The 20,173-nt window shown below is 41.7% G+C and overlaps 2 protein-coding genes across 4 annotated transcripts in view; one reads left to right on the top strand and one right to left on the bottom strand.

The window, feature by feature from the left end:
* The window catches only part of ptprna (protein tyrosine phosphatase receptor type Na), an 18,295-nt gene extending 7,765 nt beyond the window's left edge, over positions 1-10,530 (top strand). Inside the window, exons 3-24 of the mRNA XM_031858684.1 lie at positions 61-171; positions 615-732; positions 946-1,093; positions 1,467-1,662; positions 1,837-1,980; positions 2,121-2,246; positions 2,524-2,558; positions 2,647-2,912; positions 3,145-3,231; positions 3,362-3,441; positions 3,575-3,639; positions 5,091-5,300; positions 5,782-6,048; positions 6,168-6,315; positions 6,442-6,515; positions 6,764-6,841; positions 7,003-7,122; positions 7,734-7,900; positions 8,590-8,643; positions 8,809-8,873; positions 9,231-9,304; positions 9,476-10,530. Of these exons, the coding sequence (XP_031714544.1) occupies positions 61-171; positions 615-732; positions 946-1,093; positions 1,467-1,662; positions 1,837-1,980; positions 2,121-2,246; positions 2,524-2,558; positions 2,647-2,912; positions 3,145-3,231; positions 3,362-3,441; positions 3,575-3,639; positions 5,091-5,300; positions 5,782-6,048; positions 6,168-6,315; positions 6,442-6,515; positions 6,764-6,841; positions 7,003-7,122; positions 7,734-7,900; positions 8,590-8,643; positions 8,809-8,873; positions 9,231-9,304; positions 9,476-9,547 (2,705 nt within the window). The 3' untranslated portion in view covers positions 9,548-10,530. The remainder of the gene's footprint in view (positions 1-60; positions 172-614; positions 733-945; positions 1,094-1,466; positions 1,663-1,836; positions 1,981-2,120; positions 2,247-2,523; positions 2,559-2,646; positions 2,913-3,144; positions 3,232-3,361; positions 3,442-3,574; positions 3,640-5,090; positions 5,301-5,781; positions 6,049-6,167; positions 6,316-6,441; positions 6,516-6,763; positions 6,842-7,002; positions 7,123-7,733; positions 7,901-8,589; positions 8,644-8,808; positions 8,874-9,230; positions 9,305-9,475) is intronic.
* dnajb2 (DnaJ heat shock protein family (Hsp40) member B2) lies at positions 8,648-20,167 on the bottom strand. Of its 3 annotated transcripts, XM_031858689.1 has the most exons (11): positions 18,426-20,167; positions 17,049-17,146; positions 16,475-16,584; positions 16,155-16,208; positions 15,794-15,910; positions 15,359-15,433; positions 14,665-14,797; positions 14,371-14,441; positions 13,709-14,005; positions 11,386-11,457; positions 8,648-11,226 (listed from the first exon to the last, which is right to left on the bottom strand). In XM_031858689.1, exons 2-10 carry the CDS (start codon positions 17,111-17,113, stop codon positions 11,429-11,431), a joined length of 951 nt encoding a protein of 316 aa, XP_031714549.1. In that variant the 5' UTR covers positions 17,114-17,146; positions 18,426-20,167; the 3' UTR covers positions 8,648-11,226; positions 11,386-11,428. The 3 variants fall into 3 exon arrangements, with proteins under 3 accessions (XP_031714549.1, XP_031714548.1, XP_031714547.1); XM_031858688.1 differs by having other exon boundaries at positions 8,648-11,457; XM_031858687.1 differs by having other exon boundaries at positions 8,648-14,005.
* Positions 20,168-20,173: the final 6 nt, after the last annotated feature.

The raw sequence follows: 20,173 nt of genomic DNA, 5'->3' as shown, positions 1-20,173 counted from the left end.
TGTGTGTGTGTGTGTGTGTGTGTGTGTGTGTGTGTGTGTGTGTGTGTCCATTCCTTCCAGATGGGCTGTTTGGTCAGTGTCGTACCTCTAAGCAGGACCTGGTCCAGTACCAAGTGTCAGTTCCTGTTCTTAAAAGAATGCAGGAAGTCCTCAAACAGCTCATGCTACAAGGTGAGATGATGCATGAAAATCATCACCAGCATTCCTTGACGAAGCTAAAACTGTTGGAGTGAATACCCCATAGCTTCTAAGTAACTGTGATTAAAGTCAAAGGTTTAGACAAAATAGCTGTTATTTTTTTTTGTCTCTTTTGTGTTTCAATTTAACCATATTTTATATGAAAATTACATTCTATTTTCTATCTGCTTTATTATACTTAGACCATTATACCTTCCACTGCTGTGCTCTGAACTAAATGCTAACATGCTGATGTTTTTAGCAGGTATAATCTTTACCATGTCCATCTTAGTTTAGCGTTTTAGCATGCTAGTATTTAACACAAAGTAGTACAGTACAATATACATGCAGAAATCAATTTATTATACAAGCACTTCAATATAATTCCCTTTAATTGCTCTACGTGCGTGTGCGTGCGTGTGTGTGTGTGTGCACAGGTCTTTCCTGGCAAGATGACATCACCCAGTATATTTTATCGAAGGAGCTGAAGAGAGTTCCCCATACCACCCACCCCTCTAAGCCAAACTCCTCTTCCTCCTCTTCTCATCCGTCTCAGTAAGTACCCTCCAGCTCCAGTGGTATACAGTGAGGAGTGTACATTGTACACAAAACAAAATGAGTCAAAGGACAGAGTCAGAGCCAATCATTTATTTCACCCTGTGTGGAGTCACCATTTATTTACCTCTGGACCTATTCTTTCATCCTTACCTCCTCCCTAGCCCTGTGTATTTATCTTAATCATCTCTTTGTTTCTCTCTGTGTCGCCAGGTCCAAACAGAACATCCCTCACCACTATAGTTCTAAGTCAGGGTCCGCACCTCCTGGTGGCAACTATGTGGACTACATGATTGTCGAACCTCCTCAGTCCCCACTGCGCATGCAGACAGCCTCGATGGACCCATACACATACCACCAGGTACACACATCGTTAGCATCCAAAAGCAGGAGTATGTGTGTGTGAGTATGTGTGTGTGTGTGTGTGTCTGTGTGTGTGTGTGTGGGTGTGTGTGTGTCAACCTACAATACTAGTTCCAGGCATAAGTTTGGTTACAAAATACAACAATTCACGCATGAAATCCCAACTCAGAGGCTAACAATATCTCATCACAATCTAGAGTTATCTTAGAACATTACAATAGTGGTAAATACACTTCGGAAACCTGCATTAAGGATTATTACAGTACTGTCAAAGAAAAGAAAAATACATATACCCATAAGGAAGAAATTTAAATCTTAAACATCACACACATGCACACAGTACTAAATCAGTGTACCTCTCCTGATTCCAGCATAGATATCAAGATGAGGTGGAGAGATCACTCATTGGAGCAGGAGCTGGTTATGCCCGCCCTTCTTCAAGGTCCCAGGCCAATCAAAGAGAGCAAGAGCGTGACAGGCAGCTGCTACAGGAAGCCTTGTCTCTGTACCTGGCGTCTGCTCAGCCTTCTTATCGCCACCGAGGGGCCGCTTCCATGCCTCGTGCAGGTAAACAGCATGTTCTGTTTCCAAAAAGAAGACACACACAAAAAAGCTGTTTTTCAAAATGTTCGTCTCGCCAAAAATCATACTGTGAAAGCTTTTTGGAAGATATCTATTTAACTGTTAAAAATATAACTAAACAATTGTCCTAACCATTATAATCTATGATGATATGAGCAGGTCTGCCTTATTATGAGGACCTGGAACCAGTGGACTATGTGGAAGACTACACCCTAGAGGAGAGACTGGGTACTGCTGGCAGACAACCAATGCAGCAGAATAAAAAAGTTCCTCAGCAGATCAGCACTCTGTCTGGAAACAACGGTGAGAACAAAAGGAACTTAATGTTGCTTCAACAGATTTAAGCAATGGGAGTACTTACACAGTGTGCACATACAAAACTTTCATCCAATTTTTAAATTGTTCAGCGGAAAGATAATGCTGCCTTTGCTGTCTTGTGTTAGATGGCCTCCTCCAGAGGATGTCAGGAGTCCTGAAGAGGTACGGAGTTGACCCCAGAGAGCTCAGTCAAGAGCAGCTCTACAAGCTGGCCCTCATTCTGCAGCTGATGCAAGCCCAAGACAAAACAGGTAGTCGTTCAGTCATTTTCAAGTCAACAACTAAATAGAAACACCGTCTCCTTTTACACATAGGATATGAATATGAAGCCTCAACGTCAAGCTTTAAAATCTGTATGTATGAAAGATTCAAGGTTAAAACCAAGTTAAACATGACTATTACAGTATTAATTAAATATCCCAAGTAGATAAATAGAAGACCTTGATAGCTAACCCAGATTATTCAGATATTGAATTTGATTTATTGTAGTATTTGATTAAAAACATCAGTTTATCTGTCTTAACACAGATCCAATTGAGAAAGACCTCATCACCCTCAAGGAGGTATGTCAGAATTTGTTGTCAGCAGTGTTCACAAGAAGCAATCATACACTTTTTTTTCACTGATAGGTCTTCTACTACTCCCTCTTAGATGCAGCTATTAAAAACAGACAGTGTGTCCCATAAGCCGGAGAAGCCCGCCCCCGTTCCTGGTCCCCCGGATGCCCTTCCTGCCACCACCTCCGCCTCTGTTAAAGCTCCACCTCAAGCCAAGAGCGCCAGCCTCCTCCCTTCTGCCCCCCAGCCTCCGCAGGCCGCCCCTGCTGGAGGTGGACACGGCTTGAAGGAGCAGGGGCCGCCACTGGTCGAGGGTACAGGAGCCAAGGAGGAGTATGGGTACATAGTCACCAACCAGAGGTCAGCACTCGAATAAATTCAACTTTCTGTTTATTACTAATACACTGCTAAAGCAAGAAACACACATCTTCCTGTGGAGCCAATCATTATAGTGTGTAGAATAAATGTCCTCGTGCCAAAGGCTGTCATGAAGTGGCAATATGTGAAATCACTAATCATATTAATTGCCAGTAAAGAGCAGCAAATAAGACATGATGTTTACAAGGAGGATAATGATGTTTTTCATTTGTAGCCCCTTGAGTTTGTATGACGGAGTGAAGCTGTTGGAGCTACTGGCTGATAAGATACACCTGACAACCAGCAGCTTCATCAACATCAGGTAACACCTCTGTTATGCGTGTGTTAGGCAGTGTGTTAGAGAGTGGTAATTGTTACTCCAAACAATAAGAATAGCTTTCACAGTGCTGAAGCATCCAACATGTGTGTCCCCGTGGCTTTTGTGTTGCCAGTGTGGTGGGCCCTGCGCTGACGTTCCGTATCCGCCAGAATGATCACAACATGACGGCTGCAGAGGTGGCTGCTAAAGCTGGTGAGGCTCAAAATCACACAGACACACGAACCCCTCCTTCAACATGCAACGGAAAATTACGTGGGCGCATTGCACCGTCGCTCTCACAGCTCTTTTCCTCAAATACCATTTTTTTTTTTTCTCACCCAAACAGTAACTGAAAAGAACTTCCTGGAGTCTGAGACAGGCTTGAAGATCGTGCAGACTGGTGTGGGAGAGGTACTTGATACACACATACGCACAAACTCAATTAGTCTCTGAGAAAAATGTTCCTTTGTAACCCCTCCTATCAGAAACATGTGGTGCAGTTGTCAAGGCAACAGAGATATAATGACTCATTTGTATTGCCTACCATTTACCATCTATTCATTTGTGGACCCAAGCCTGACAGATGATCAGACTTGCTCGTGTGAAATTCGACTCCCGACAGACTAGCAGCTCCTTGCTGAATTACTTTGTATTGTTTGGATCTGCCTTACTTTATTTGTGGCTGTCTTGCGGTAGTTGCAGAGTGACTCGATTCTGTATCTCAACCCGGGGGATGTTGAGTGATTTAATTCAGGCCACATTACTGGTACTATGAAATGATTGCTTGCGAAATGGTTCAGATACACAGCCGGGTGTGTTAGTGTTGAGGAAGACCTGCAGTGCCAATCACAATACGTGATGCACAGGACGAAGGACTGACTCATGGTGTGTTTAGCAAAGCGTGGAGGATATATTTGGTTTTGCTCCGTAAGAATATCATCAAACTAAGACTTCTATGAGCTCAAGCACTGCACCGTACTTTGACGCAGCACAGACAGAGGCAGTACATTCATCTCAGTTATGGAGCTTATTTTCCATCCACCACTACACTGTGTGTGGGTGTTTGTCTGTGTGCGTAAACTGCTGAGTGTGTGCCACCTGGAGTGCAAGTGGCCAGAACAAATCAGCGAGTCTGCACCTCGTAACAACTGAACCATCATTTCACTTGTTGCCATGGTGCTTCATCTCTCTTAGCCACACCCCCCCCCTCCCAGATCCCAGGTGCTATGGCAACAGTCACAGGAGTCATCAACCTCATTATTCGCACACTAACACACACATACAGACACAAATGAACACACCAATTGAACTCAGAGCTGCAGATAATATTGTAATTGAACATGTGTTAACTCATTCAAAAATGGCATTAGTTTTTTTTTTTATTAATTCAGTTCAAATGAAAGCATGATTTGAATACTGATTTACACCTATACACTTTTAAATGAATGTGTTAATTAATGAATTCTGCTGTATTGGGCAGCGGAGTGAAAACTGTATTTAAGGAATAGAAAAGAAGATGAAGAAGGGGCGGAATGACACACTGCTGTCTTTTTAACAGGTTCCTGGTTCATACTATCATGACTTCTCAGACCTCTGTCTTTAAAACTCAACATCAACCTCTCACTGAGCCCACCTTGCTGTCGTGTACAGTTACGTAGAAGCAAATGTGTCGTTAGAATGAGATGAGGTGACCTTTGGATTCCAGTGGTGAGTCCCAGAGGTAGCTTAGCTTGGGTTGACTACTCTCAAAAGGCAAGATGTGCACAACAAATAGCACTATGGTGAGATGATAATATGTTTTCCTTTATGTTACTTCCCCACTGCCCATGTCTTACTTACTGTTTATGATGTTTTTTTCCCAGAGGACAGATGTACGGGGTCTCCCCCAGGTAACCAGGGTTTCCCAGGGCTCCAGTGGCACAGTCATCACCCTTGTATCCATGGCAGTCGTAGGAGGTGTGTTGGTAGTGGCCATGGCCGTAGCCTGTCTCAGGCGCTACGCTCAGCAAGTGGCCAATGGCAAGCTTGGACTGGGGCCAGAGGGAGGAGCAGAAACACACTTTGACTACCAGGTAAGGCAGCATGAGGAGGTTTTGTCTGTTTTGTTTTCGTCTCCATGGTATAATGGATTGGAAAAGTGTAAGAAACCACATTATGAATGCTCAAAAGGGCAATAAATGTGTGAATTTAAATTTGTTATTGAGAGCATATAGGTAATAATAAAGAAATGTCTCTTAGTTTAGGAAGATGAATGCCTATAAGTAACACATATTATACATAGAATGTTAATGACATGCAATCAGTACAACATGCCGATATTAATGTTGAAACAATCAGTTGATTAATGCAATTACCAAAAATATGCTAAGCAGTTAGTGTTTGAAGTTAAATTCAAGACAATACGTTGTATAGTCAAAGTTTTTCATATATAGTACATCAAATCTTACAGTAACTTATTATTCAATTAATCTGTATTAATAATAATCCATATAGCCCTGTTATCTTTCTATTACCTTGTTGTTACCGTTCTCCCTCCCCTTACTTTTCTCTCAGGAGCTATGTCGACAGCACATGGCGTCCAAATCCTCCCTGAGCCGCCAGGACTGTGTGGCCGGGGTAAGTAGCACAATGGCGGGGTCTGCCATAGTCACAGGTGCTGGCGGTCGAAGGGGTACGGACACGTCCCGTGTCAGCAGCGTTTCCTCCCAGTTCAGCGACGGTCCCCAGCACAGCCCATCCTCCACCCACAGCTCCACCCCGTCCTGGAGCGAAGAGCCAGCCCAGTCCAACATGGACATCTCTACCGGTCACATGATACTGGTGAGTTATTGAGTGGAGAGACCAGACTTCCTGCTGTAGCGAAGGAATCTCTTGCTGTGAAAATTATTTTAGCAGATATTAACGGCCTACACTTTATGTGCATGTCATCTCTCTGTCAGGCTTATATGGAGGATCACCTGCGTAATAAGGACCGCCTTCAGAGGGAGTGGGAGGCGTTGTGCTCCTACCAGGCTGAACCCAGTTCAGTAGCTGCGGCGCAAGTCCCGAGCAACATGGACAAAAACAGACATGCTGAATCTCTCCCCTGTTAGTTCACCAGTGTGTCACTGTAATCACTTCTTTCTCCCTCTGTGATGGTGTCGTGTTCATATCAGTCACATTTCCTAGTCATTCATGCGGTGACTTGTCCTTGACAGGTGTTTTCTTTTACAGATGATCACTCTCGGGTGAAGCTGAAGACTGAAGTGAATTCCAATAAACAAGACTACATCAACGCCAGCATCATTGTAAGAATTCTTCAAACGATCTAAAACTTTTTCGGGATTTGATGATTTTTATCGTTTTCGGTTTGTTGGTTGATGATTTATCCCCTCGTACAATATGAGGATTTGAATAAACAGATGGTCTGATTATCATCTTGTCTGATGCACTATAAAGAAATTTGAGATATTTGACCTAAGTATATACTTTATACTGTATCGCTGATCGATTTTCATTGTTGATGAGTTCAACAAGATGAATTCTCAACCCACAGGTTGATCATGACCCTCGCCAGCCGGCTTATATCGCCACACAGGGACCACTGGCTCACACTGTCGCTGATTTCTGGCAGGTCAGTGCAATCTTCGAATGGTCCAACGTAGGCCATTGGACCATTCAGTCCATCTGCAGGAAATCTGCCTTGTTACTCACATTTTTATTTAAATGTGACAATCAGATGTGTGTGTATACCTCCGTGTGTGTGTGTGTGTGTGTGTTCTCTCCAACCCACAGATGGTGTGGGAGAACGGCTGCACCGTGATAGTGATGATGACAGCTCTGGTGGAAGATGGAGTGAAACAGTGCGAGCGATACTGGCCCGATGAGGGCTCATCACTCTACCACATCTATGAGGTTCATTTGCTGTCGTAACTCACAACCTTTAATTTCACATTTAGCACAGTGTTGTTTTATAACGCTCTTATAGCAACAAACGTTCAGAGTATAGTGGCTTCTCTGCATTCGACCTGTGGTTATAGTAGTTTTGTTCAAAACAAATATGTACACAAGGTGGGTTTAAGATTAATCCGAGATTGATCTCAGAGTTTAGAGAATAAAGTCAGATTTCTGAAATTAAATACAGAATTGTAATTGCATAATTCTGATTTAAATCCGAATTTTGAGGGGAAAAAACTAAATAGACGTATATTGTACATTCATCATAAAATGTTCCTTTTAACAACAGTAAACAAAAATGTCCATTCCCCCTCTTTAATGGTATGTGTCCTCCAAACCGAGGTTACGCACCAATTTGTGTCCTCACATCTGTAATCGCAATAATAAGGTCTTTTTCTCATTTGCTTATAAAAAGCGAGAGAAAAAAAAATATTTTCAACACACAAAAAGATCTTGTGCGTTGAAACGTTGCATCCATCATTTTGTTTACCCTCTTGTTCATATATCTATTTTCTGTCTGCCATCCCTCCCGCTCTTTCTTTCCCTCTCTGTCTCTTTGTGTTTATAAGGTGAACCTGGTGTCGGAGCACATCTGGTGTAAAGACTTCCTGGTGCGCAGCTTCTACCTGAAGAACGTCCAGACGCAGGAGACCAGAACCTTGACGCAGTTTCACCTGCTGAGCTGGCCGGCTGACGGCATCCCCACCTCCACGCGACCGCTGCTGGACTTCCGCAGGTAAGAAACTATACAATAACACATACATGCACACACGGACTCTCCCAACATGTGCCCCTTGATTTCAACAGGATGTGGAAAACAGGTGGTCAGGATGCAGTGCGTGTAATGTTGTGGTGACTCACTGGTACCCTAACCCCAGAGGGGTTCAAATCCTCCTGCTCGCCTTCATCACATCCATCTTTTCGTCATTCTGCATGGCGTGGTCTACATTCCATACCCTATCCGTCCACCTTAGCTCTCTCTCTCTCCCTCTCTCCCAGTGTGCAGGTTGATAGGTTTGTATTTTAACATCTCCCAGTGTCATTTTTGTGGTTTGCAGCTAGTACTCTGGCTCCAGTTGCATAGTCACAAAAATGAGCATTGGCAGGTGTGACTGGCTACTGCAAGAGGGACAGTGAATCTGTGGCTTCCTCTTCACCTATTCTTTCCTGTTTTGACATCACAGTCGTCCCAAACCTCATGCACTTTCTACTTGTTCCTGTCCTGACATCCTTTACCTCATTCCTGATCTTACCGTTTAAGCATTTATTCATGTCTTGATTTCGGATTGAAGTAATTTATGTGTATTCATTGAATATGTGAACGAGGTTAGTCGCGATTACAAAGTCTATAATAACTCATTTATAATAAAGCCTTTTTTTCTGTTCTCCTTTCTTTCCCTGCTGTCTCTCGCTCCTGCTTTTCAGGAAGGTGAATAAATGTTACAGAGGTCGTTCCTGCCCAATCATCGTTCACTGCGGGTAAAAAAAAAAAAAAATCGAATGATTTCTGTGAAACATGAGAATTGGTAGAATCGTACAATATGACCAATATGATTATGTGTTTGGAAAGCAGATTGAGGTAGAACACTTTTTGGAGAATTACATGTGGATTGACAATTTCCTTCATACCTGTCACTCTCACAGTGATGGCACTAGCCGGACTGGCGCGTACATCCTCATCGACATGGTGCTGAACCGCATGGCCAAGGGTGAGTCGCTCGCACACATTTATATAGGATATAATTCAGTACCTAAATATTTTGAAAAGACGACAAGGTCAACATTTGGTGAGAGAGTGGATTTGTGCAGAGGTTTGCCTACACGGATGTGTTACCTTTTGTAGACAGCAGGAGGGGCTGTAGTCGCAATAAAGTAAAAACACTGAAGGTTTATTTTACCTTGTCGAGCTAATGTCAGTTGGATAGCACCACAATTGTTTTCTTAGTTGTTGGGATTAGTTCCTTCCTGTTTTCAACGTTTTAATGAAGGCTTAGAGAGAAGGTTCTTATCTTCTGTAGCACCAGAGTCAAAAACTGTGGTAGTGATGATTTTACTGTTCCTGTTAGGAGTGAAAGAGATTGACATCGCAGCCTCACTGGAGCACATCAGAGACCAGAGACCTAGCATAGTCCGCACCAAGGTACCATGAGTCTGTCTGTGTTTGCACTATTTCAGCACTTTTAAAGTGGACGTCCATCCATCATAATCCAGTTGTCTCCCTCAGTGCGATCTCTAACCATCCCCTTCTCACACCTTCCACTCTTCCACTCCCATCTTGTTATTTCTGTTCCCCACCTCTCGTCCTGACCAGGACCAGTTTGAGTTTGCGCTGACAGCAGTAGCCGAGGAGGTGAACGCCATCTTGAAAGCCTTGCCACAGTGAGCCGAGGACGCGTCGGGGACATCCACAGGCACACAGAACGAATTACTCGTGAGGACACGCTCGTACGATCTCGTCATGTATGTCTGGCCATCCCTGTAAATAAGAATTTGCTCAACCACACTTGGAGCAGTTACTGCTCTTGTTTTCAGCATGCAGTATTTTACCATCTACACATTCTCTGGGTTTATAAAACTTTTTGGAACTTAATTAAATTATTTTTGGCAGGATGTAAATATGGACAGAAGATCAAATCGTTTTACCAATATGGTACAAATGTGATCTTTTCTCTCTGACGTTTCTACCTAATTAGACAAAGGGTGATCTACTGTGCCCTTTAACTTTCCCCTGAGTCTGACAGCATAGAATGCACTTCTGTTTATGGTCGTAATGATAAAGTGTAACACTGTTTACCTATCGGCTTCCATTTGATTCCATCTTTGCTTCATTTTCCCATTTTACTGGACATGATGACATGATTACCTCCGCCATCAACAGATGATTTACCACCAACACAGAGGGTTCGTTTGGCTGTTCTGTTGAACGTTACAAGTTTTCTTTGGTATATTGTTAAAATGATGTTACACCCTTTCACAAACGTGTCAAATTTGTGAGGCCTCCATCTGGCTGATACACAGTAAGGTTTCATTTCATTTCAACTCTCTGAGTGTGTTGTAACTGTATGCTTCCGTCTAGTGTGCGTTGATTTCCAGCAGGTTTTTATTCTCGTCTGCCATGACAACATGATGGTTTGCTTTAAGCCCTGGTCCTTTTGTAACGGATGCTGTACGTTGACCACCAAGTACGCCTTGCCTTGTCTCTCTCTCGTTCTGCACACAAAGTACCTTTGTTTGGGTTCTTTTATTGTCTTACTCAGTGTAAAACCTTGTGATTAATGTAAATAATCCCTCCTGATGATTGTGTTTATTTCATGTAGCAGACAGATAATATCAGAAAATATCTATAAAAATGTATTTTTGACTTGACTTGAATAAATTTGTGACGTGATGCAGCAAAAAAAAACAACTAAAAACAAGCCTCAAGCTCATTTTCAAAACCCCTGATGTTTAGTGGGTGTGTCTTTTTGTTCAATAAATCAAGCTTTAGGTACATGAGACAGGTTAGTCTGTCTCATCTATTTTAAGCTATTTACATGTATTATTCAAAATGTATCAATAGTGCATCAAAAGTGCAATCAATAGCAGCACAAGGGTAGAACAGCCAAAAACAACTGTATTACAATATGCCAAGTAGATCTATTTTAACCTCAAATTAACTTTTTGGCATTTTTAATCTTCAATTCTGTGATACTGACCCTGACAATTCTCGTTACAAAGATAAACTACCACGGACTGATACAGAGTAGTCAGCAGGAGATGCTTTATTTCCTCTGCTTTATATGTCTAGAAACAAGTTTCTATTTGTTTCCACCAGTTTCCACTTGCAGACATAATTCAAATTAGAATTAAGCTGAAACAGTGTTAGTTAATGCAGATATTACTTAAAACTATTCCCTTGGGTTTCAAAATACATCTTTCCAGTCTTTGTGCTCCACAATGAGCTTAGTACACACACTCACACATATACATAGAAACACACACATATGTATCTTTCGTGTCATGTCATTAAGTGTCATTCAGCAGGTAGTAGCCATGGTGGGCAGAGAGGGACAAGTGTTTGACCTGTCGGAATAGATGTACAAGGACATGTTACAACGTATCAGTAATGCAAATACTGTAGGCATCACCTGATATAAACATGACTCCTGTGAAAGATCATCGTCTACATGAAGGCTTATGGGGCAACTCTCAGGGTGCTTCAGGGTCACACTGGTTCTTTACCTCACGGCGGGGCTAGGGCACAGCACAGCATGAGCCAATCAGGTTAGCTTGTGAAGGCCTCGAAGTCTGAGTCTGAAACAGGAAGCAGGGAGTGTAAGACAAACAAAAGAATGATTTCATATATTTCAAATTTGTGATAAGTGGTGCAGGATAGGATAGGATAGGAGATGTAGGTTTCTTTTCTTACAGGGTTTGGTTACAAATTTACCGGAGAAGAGAAAAGCTAGATCTTGAGAACGGTCTTCTTTTTTTATCAAGCTAACAGTTGCAATGTCGATCTTAAAACAACTTAGTTTGAACTGAAAACAGGAGAAACTCTCTTGCACAACACAGGCCATGAGAGCAGAGAGACGAGAAACAGACTTCAGCATCAACACGCAGCTTGTGAGGGAGAGTAAAGGGTCAGTATGAACAACAAACCAAGTGACATCAAATGTAAACACACTGATCAGGTTCTGTTGACCAGGTTCAGATTGAATGACAGGGAAAACCCCACTTCAGTTCCTCTCATGTATCGTTGTTAATTTAGTAGTAATGGTAGTACTAGTACAGCATGAAATCAGTGTCACTAATGCAGAACTATTACTGCCATATTCTGAAATCAAAAATCAAAAATCCCAATTATCCTCTTCAGCTCAATCTTTATTTGTTACTTCCCTTTTAACAATCTGAAAATAAAAAAAAAATTCAAACACATGGAAGTTCATGTAGTACAAAAATACAGGCAGATATTAGCAAGAGGAACCATCTGCCTGTTTCTCATCTTCTCTTCATACGCAATAAATGTCTGAAGAGGAGAAATCATAAACAGAGACAACAGCAATTACTCGAGTATTTAAAAAAATGATGTGTTCTCACAGCTGTGCTTGACTTTTACCAGTGATGATAGTTATCTTTGAAAGTGAAGGCAGAATATTAATACTTTAACTATTAATGCAATCTTATTTCAGCAGTCAGCAGCACACTACAGCTGAACTGGAGCAGGTGGGGTTAAGTGTTTTTGCTTGAGGTTGCAATTAATCCACAGCTGTTGATAGACGGGTAACACAGCTACAGCACTTCTGCTACCCTGGCAGTTCAAAGCAGTCAAAGGGAAATCAAAGATAGCATCGATTTGGAGATGAAGCTCCATATTTTCGCACATTGTACTCTCAGGACACCTGACAACACTCCCAACCGCTAATGTAGAGCTTTGTCATTTGCTTTGCTTTAAATACAATAGTCGTTTTTCTAACTTGGCACATTAAACACGTAGTAAAGTAGTTAAAACATGCAAAGGCACCAAAAGGATCAAAATATGAAAATATGTATCTGATGATTAATTGTAACTGTGGTTTACAATCCGTCATAATGCTGCACCCATTGTACACTGTGCTCTAACTTCATAAAGTGCCCTGCCCCCCCCAACCTATGATCTGACCAAACACGGTTATGATATTTTAGTAAGGGCATAAAGGCCAAGACATGTACATGAATGATACATTCGATCCTTACTCTTGCAACTCTGAGTAGAAGTTGTGCTACCGGTTTGAACAATTCTGACTGGGAGTGTATTTACACAGTGTTTTTGCTTTTATATATATTCTAGAAATGACTGTCAGCTGACCGATAAACACAGATATCTTTCTAAAACTATTTGATTTTGATCTTTTGTTTCAGACTGAGCTTGTGCCACAGTTCTGATACATTCCCTTTGCCAGAGAATCAGAATGGGAAACGTCTATGGCGGGCTCTCAGCTGTACCACACACACAGCAAAACACACACACACACACACACGCACACGCAACACACATCTACATCCACATCTGAAGTCCACTGAATCCCACTCTTTTCAGTCTGCATAAATATTTGGCAAATTCACACACATTCAGACACAATCCTCTTTTGGCAACTACATAACATTAGAGTTTGGCTGTAGGCAGAACACTGAGGTGATTATAAAAAATAAGGCATTGCAAATGCACACACACACACACACACACCGCATTAGCACATAATACACCCACACTTCTTTTTCTTTTTCACACTGCCATCCTTTTGTTTCATGGCAGGTTCAGACTCCTCTTCACTGCTCTGGCTTAGTGGCGTAGTGTTGGCGGTTGTGGAGGACTCAGGAGAGAAGTCTGCTTCCCTGGTTTCCTTTTCCTCCGTTCCCCACCCAGCTCCAGGCCCTGAGCCCATTTTAAACTTCCCCTCTTCATCTCTCTCCCCTGCCACCACCTTTTCAGTATTAACCACATGAAAATGTGTAGTCTTAAAAACCCCGCCTCCTTTAAGGCCACCACTTTTGTCGCTCATGGCTCTGCCCACACCCCCAGCACCTGATATGAAGTTGGTAGCGGCTGCTCTCTGCTGGGCTTCCATTTCTGACAGGCTGCATGCCAAAGCCATCTGCAGGTCTTCGTCTGCTTCGTCATCCTCGCTGCTGCCCGTCAGCCCGTAGTTGTAGAAGGGGGCGGAGCTAAGTGACCGGTGTGTGGGTGCAGAGTGAGGGCTCGGGTGGGGTCTGTCGGGATCGGCGGGTGATCTGTGTTGGATGTGTGGCTTCTGAGGTGAGTGACGGTGCTGTCCCTCTCGTCGGCTCAGCTCCAGTGCGAGGGCCATTCCGTCCTCCACACCTGGGAACACAAAACAACACAGGTGTGTTTGGCAAATGGACTTCTGTAGGAATGGCCCTGTGCCACAATTCTCTTAAATTACCTTCAATACCAAAACCTCTGCTAATAAAATTCCAACGTTTGACTTGATAGCTTTTACATAAGCATTTCTGTCGTCGTTTTTTTGTTTTTGCACGTGGTACCAGTTTAGGATAATTTGTTGGACTCAGTTGAAGATAAGTTGACTTCGTGCTTCTTTCATAGAAGCACTCACTGAAACCGTTGGATTTTTGTGGACCAATATAGTTTCATGAAAGTGAAGGGATAGAAAATGATACATACAACTGAGGTGTATTTGTCCCACCATTCAATGTATATGGTCTTACCATTAATTAGGACGCTCTTTAACACTCCATCCTCCTCAATCTCTGTTCTCTCCTGCCCATTCTCCTTTACCCTGTAAGCAAGGCAAATACAGAGATAAATGGTATTTAAGTGATGTATGTTACATTGACAGGATTTTGAAAGTGTGAGGAAATTAAACTGTACAATTATTACAAATTTCAGATAATTTTCTAAAATATTTCCTGTTCATGCCTTACTGCATTGCTCATAGCAAGCTACGGCCATGTGTCCCTGTTGGGATGATTTCCCAGGTTTCGGTAAGTGTTCTTACGTACTTCTTGGTGGTGGTGCGTTTTCCATTTATGATGCGAGTGGAGGTAGAAACTGATTTGAAGTTGCCCATCCCTCCGCCCATGCTGTCCATCCCATCCAGACCACCCAAGGAAGAGGAGAAGGACGTAAAATCAACTGAAGAAGGACAGATGATCAGGAAAGGAGAGCAGAAGAGAAGAGAAAAGAAAAAAAAGAGAGATTGGTTCATTTTGATGTATCATTACAAAATCTCAGTTTGTGCAAAGATAATACCTGTGAGGCCTGTCCAGTGAGTTACTCTGTAGTATCACTGCTATGATAACATGGAGTTCAATCTACATTTTGCATTGATTCAAAAACATGTTAACGTTACTACCTAACTATGTTTGAGGTGTCAATTCTAACAGATGGCAGTGTTTTCCATGTAACAGGGAGTTAGGACGTCTGGTAACCTTCTCTCTCATCTCTTGAACAAAAAGAATGTTTACATGTTGACAAATATTAAAAAATCAGTGCCCTCATATTTCAGTGGACTATTCTCCATCAGCTCTTATAGCTGCCCTCGCTGTGGTGCGTGTATTGTGTTGACTATAAAATTATGCAGTTGTTCAGCGCCAGTGCTTTTGAAGTTGTGGTCACAATATGATATGCCATGTCTAATTTGACAGCGACAGTACAGGACACTGTGTTCGCAAGTTTCAGCATGTAGCTGTTCACCTCGTGCTGAAGGGAAAGAAAAGAACCGACTGGGGCCGAGGCGAGAGGACGAGCCTCCAAAGGATGAGAAGTCATCTGGATGAGAGAAAGAGAAAGACACTTATAATTACTGACATACTGACTAACTAAGAAGTTAGACTTAAGTAAAGCAATGGGATCTTATGTTTTTGGGGGCGTATGGTGTTAATACTGCTCAACAAGTGAAGGAATACAAAAAGGGAGATTTTCCCCAAGTAGGATAATCAGACTCCCAAAAGTAAAGATTCTCAGGTGTCCAGAGGGGGTCCATCAAAAAAAAAGAACTGTGAAATTTAAACTGACAATTACTTCAATAATAGTATTCATTTCCCCCAAATGTAAACAGTAGAATGTTTGATTTTCAAACAAAATATTCATAAAAAAATCAAGCCCGAATGAATATTGTGTATGACTTACCAAAAAAGTTAGCAAAGGGATCCTGGCTGCCAAAAAACTCTCTGAAAACCTCATCTGGGTTGCGGAATGTGAAGGTGAATCCTGGGAAATCTGATGAAAAGTCCGAGCTGGAGGAACCTGGAAGATGAAGTCGTCAGGGTCAGGCGGGTGAAGAGCAACCAAAAGAGAGAAAGAGTAGACGGAGAAGAAAACATATCAGGGCTCAGAAAGGAGAGAAGTGAATGAAGTGGAGGGGGCAGGAAACATAGGGAAGGAAATAAGTGGAGAGGCAAAAGCAAAGAGAGTGAGAGGAGAAGAAGGGAAGGTAATGACTGTAATCATGTCATATCTCAATACCTCCTTAGAGCCGAGTTTTATTTACCTGTGTGTCGCGCGCTGTCATTTCCATATCTGTCGTATGCATCACGCTGACTCGCTGGAGCAGAGGAACAGAGTGCAATTTAACGATGGATCGATATTTTCTCATGCAACAGAAATTAAACTCAAAATGTACGACATTGGAAACTGATTTATGGATTCTATGAATGAAGTTCCTCCCTGAAGAGTCTGACATCTTAACACAGAGATTCAAATTCCTTACTCACAGCATCAATAAAGATCAAGTTCCAACAGCCACTTGACAACACACACACACACATACACACACACACACACACAGTGTATACACAATCACTGACTTACTGTCAGAGAGGACTTCATAGGCCTCCGACAGTTCTTTGAACTTTCTCTCTGCCTCCTCTTTGTTGTCAGGATTTTTGTCTGGATGCCATTTCAGTGCCAGTTTCCTGTACCTGAAACCACAACACAAACATTGACTCATACATACAAACCATATATAATAAATATAAACAATATATAAAGACATAGTACTAGTACTATGGTCTCTTCTACAACAACAAGCAATGCACTACGGAGAGCCTTGAAGAAATAAGACACCAGTGAGACCATTCTATGATTTTGAGAAGTCTGTATTTGTCATACCAGTGGTTTTTAAACCTCTATTTATGGGTTTAGTTACAACGTATAATGAGATATTGTATTGTTGGTATTTTGTCATGTTATCCCTCGTGTTCTGGACAGGAATGTTTTTGTTTGAAAAAGAATTTGAATGTGGTCTGAAGTTCATAAAATCCAGACACATTTTTGAGGTGAAGAATACTTATATAACCTGACAAAGATAAGTAAGAAAGTAAACTCTATTATACTATCACTTCATTGTTTATGAATTATGTAAAGTGACTCCCTGGATACTCACGCCTTCTTGATGTCATCCTGAGAGGCTGTTTTGGACACTCCCAGGACGTTATAGTAGTCCACCATGTTGCCTCCTGTCACTCGTCACCACACCGCCCCCTGACAGAAACAATAGATCTTTCTTTTGAATACAGAATGTACTCAACTCTGATTGGACACACACGTACTGCATTTAACAAATTCCTGTCTGTTAACGAACAGTTTGTAAATCCTTGGTATTTTCCAAAATCCCCAAAAAGGAAAAGAAACAGCACTATGCTCATTATTTATTTAATTTGAAGACAAGTGGTCATATACAACAGGGGGAGTATAAGCAACGGCTAAAGAAGGCAATGTCTAGGACGTCATCTACTTCCCAGCATGCTCTTCCCAGTTTTGACTAATCTGCCAGAGTAATTCAAAACACCTGTGTTGTGGTTGTTAATTAGTGTCTATGTGACAATAATATCCGTTTCTTTTGGTTTTTACACTCAATGAAATTCACCTCATTCGATCTTTTTCCTGATGAAAAAGCTCCAGCGAAATTAATCTCAAATACATTTTTGCCGAAGAAGTCAACTTATCAAGTTCCGCCCACATGTGATTGGCATTGACAGGATTGCTTTTTAAAGCTGCTGTTCTGTCACTAGTTTTAGGAATGAGTCATCATGCATCACACAAGCAATGAGTAATGATGAGTTGACTGACATATATATTAAGACTAGAATCAATACTTGATTAGTCCCACATTTATGGCCATAATTAGTGTGTGGGTACGGGATAATAATAGTCACTGCTGGCACTGTTTTCATGTTTACTCATGAGGTTATCTCAGATACATGCATGAAAAGACTCCAATAGGTCAATCTTTGTTTGATGGCTAAACTACCTATAGATGGATGCTCACATATTAATTATTCATGTCATGTTAAGGTTAAAATGTTCACCTTAGTGTGCCCTATAGAAATGATAAGACCTCAGTACAGTCAGAGTAAAACACCATGCCAATCTCATTAGTGCACTTCCAACGCTTTTAGGGCAGAAGGGGACTTCCAGACTGAGATAAAATAACTAAACATAACTTTCTATGCCCCCTCGGGAAACAACCATGCGCTCACTAAAGTATAATTACTATGTTATTTCTAGCGTCGTGCCATCTGACAACTGGTGCTGACATGACAGTAGGCCTACACAAACGTACATACACGGGCAGATGCACTTGAAGGCGCAGGTGCGGTCTGTATTCAATGACTATATAGAATAAACATTAAAGGGTATACCATTAGCGTTATTTGTTGTTTTTTTTCGGTTGACAGAATATGTCCTATTATGGTAAAGTTGGACGTCTCTAGCCGAATAAAACTACAGTGCAGTGGGTAGCCACATTCACAACACCTACCGTCTCAGTTTTTCGGGATATGAGTGAGCAGTTTAGCAGTCTGTCCACCGCTTTGGAGCGACCATGAATTAGTTATGATAGCGGTGTCTCTGGTTCTGGTATGCAGGCTCTCCCTCTCTTCGTGACAGCCGCACATACAGCCTGCCCCCTCCTCCCCTCTCGGTCCTTCTCTCCACCGCCCAGACACAAAATACTATTCTCTAAAAAACACTATTATGTCTGCGGTGTTCCGTTATGCCTCCGCGGTCTACTCCACGGTCCCCAACAGATACAACAACAAAAAAACAGACGGACGTTCGGCCTTGCTCGCCTCGTGTGCTGTTCTAAGCTGCACGCGCTACGTCACGATCAGCTGAGAGAGAGAAATAGAGCGTCTGGAACGTGCGAGAGTTTGGAAACGTCGCCAGACCCGCCCTGCGCCGAACCGCTGCCTGTTGCTCCCGTGCTATTGTTGCTTATGAAACCAGCAACTTGACATATAAACCAAATTATTATCCCATAGATTTTCTAAGCAATTCCATGTCACTGTGTTACCAATGCAGTGGTGACATGTTGAATTTACTCAAGCGGCCCACTATGCTAAGGTAACTATGTTAAGGTACTTGAACTTTACTCGATCATTTCCCATTAAACATTTACTACACTAGCTAAATGTATCTGACAGCAATCGTTTGGAAATGTATTCATTCTAATACATTGAAGCACACAATGAGAAGTAGTCAACATTGGGGATGACCAACTTTAACCTTAAAATGCTTCTAACAAATGTATTGTCACAAGTACAATAATTATTATCCAATAATATAATATTCAGGCCTATAATAATTTAATTTTAATTTAATAATAATACTATAATACTTTAAGTGCTTTTAACTGATAATAGTTCTGTTCTTAATACATATATTGCCCTTTATATATAGCACTTACATTTAGTAGAACAGAGAAGTGTAAAGAAGTGGGCTTTAAGTGTGTGACTCATCGGGATCACACATGAAGAGCTCATAGACTAGTCAGCCATGTTTAAATGACTAAATATCAATAGGACTAAAAAAAAGTAACACAGCTTTACTAGCTGGTCACCTTGTTCCCATCTAGTGGCTGAGAGAAGCAACTGCAGGTACAAGGCCGGCCCAGCCCGTTGTCTACTTTATGGATTATCATCATGGCACAAAAGGGCAGGAAATTGGCAAAGACCGAGAAGCTAGAATTTCCTTTGTAAATGAACGGGAGCTGCACTTAAATACACATTCTGAAATCCAGCATATCTCTGCTGGAAAAAAGCCTTTGTATTAATAGCAAATAAAGCAAACGTTATAATCTGTAACAGCTGTAACAGTTAAATACATAATTAATTGGTCTGAGACCACTTTAGATGACGCAGTATGAAATGCGTATTAGTCTCTAGGCTGCAAGGTATTCTGCGATTGTTGTTGTAGTAATCTACAACAAAATATTTGTTAAATAGACTGCCAAGGCTGGACGAGTTCATGAATAACCACAATTCATCATTTAAAAGGTTCATGAGAACATTTTATTGATAATACTGATAATTGATCACTGACCACAATTTATCAGTGTTTTTGGGAATGTGTCGCATTCATGATAACTTTTGCAATATGTGATATGAAAAGCCCGGATGATGTTTGGCCCTTTAACTTAATACTCCTCTCCCTCTTCATCCTCCTCTCCCATGCTGTCAGTGCCAACCTCTTCATAATCCTTCTCCAGGGCAGCCATATCTTCTCTGG

This window comes from Anarrhichthys ocellatus, unplaced genomic scaffold (genome assembly GCF_004355925.1).
Source record: "Anarrhichthys ocellatus isolate YVR2014 unplaced genomic scaffold, GSC_Weel_1.0 scaffold20, whole genome shotgun sequence".
NCBI lineage: Eukaryota > Metazoa > Chordata > Actinopteri > Perciformes > Anarhichadidae > Anarrhichthys > Anarrhichthys ocellatus.
This window is presented reverse-complemented; position numbering and strand designations above follow the sequence as displayed.

Bases quoted from the DNA above. Each gene is read 5' to 3' on its own strand.
- dnajb2 (XM_031858687.1), bottom strand. From the start codon at position 17,113: ATGGTGGACTACTATAACGTCCTGGGAGTGTCCAAAACAGCCTCTCAG. The intron at 16,585-17,048 runs GTGAGTATCCAG...TTGTGGTTTCAG, and splicing joins CAGGATGACATCAAGAAGGC to GTACAGGAAACTGGCACTGA. The intron at 14,006-14,370 runs GTAAGACCATAT...TTGTGTTCCCAG, and splicing joins AAAGAGCGTCCTAATTAATG to GTGTGGAGGACGGAATGGCC.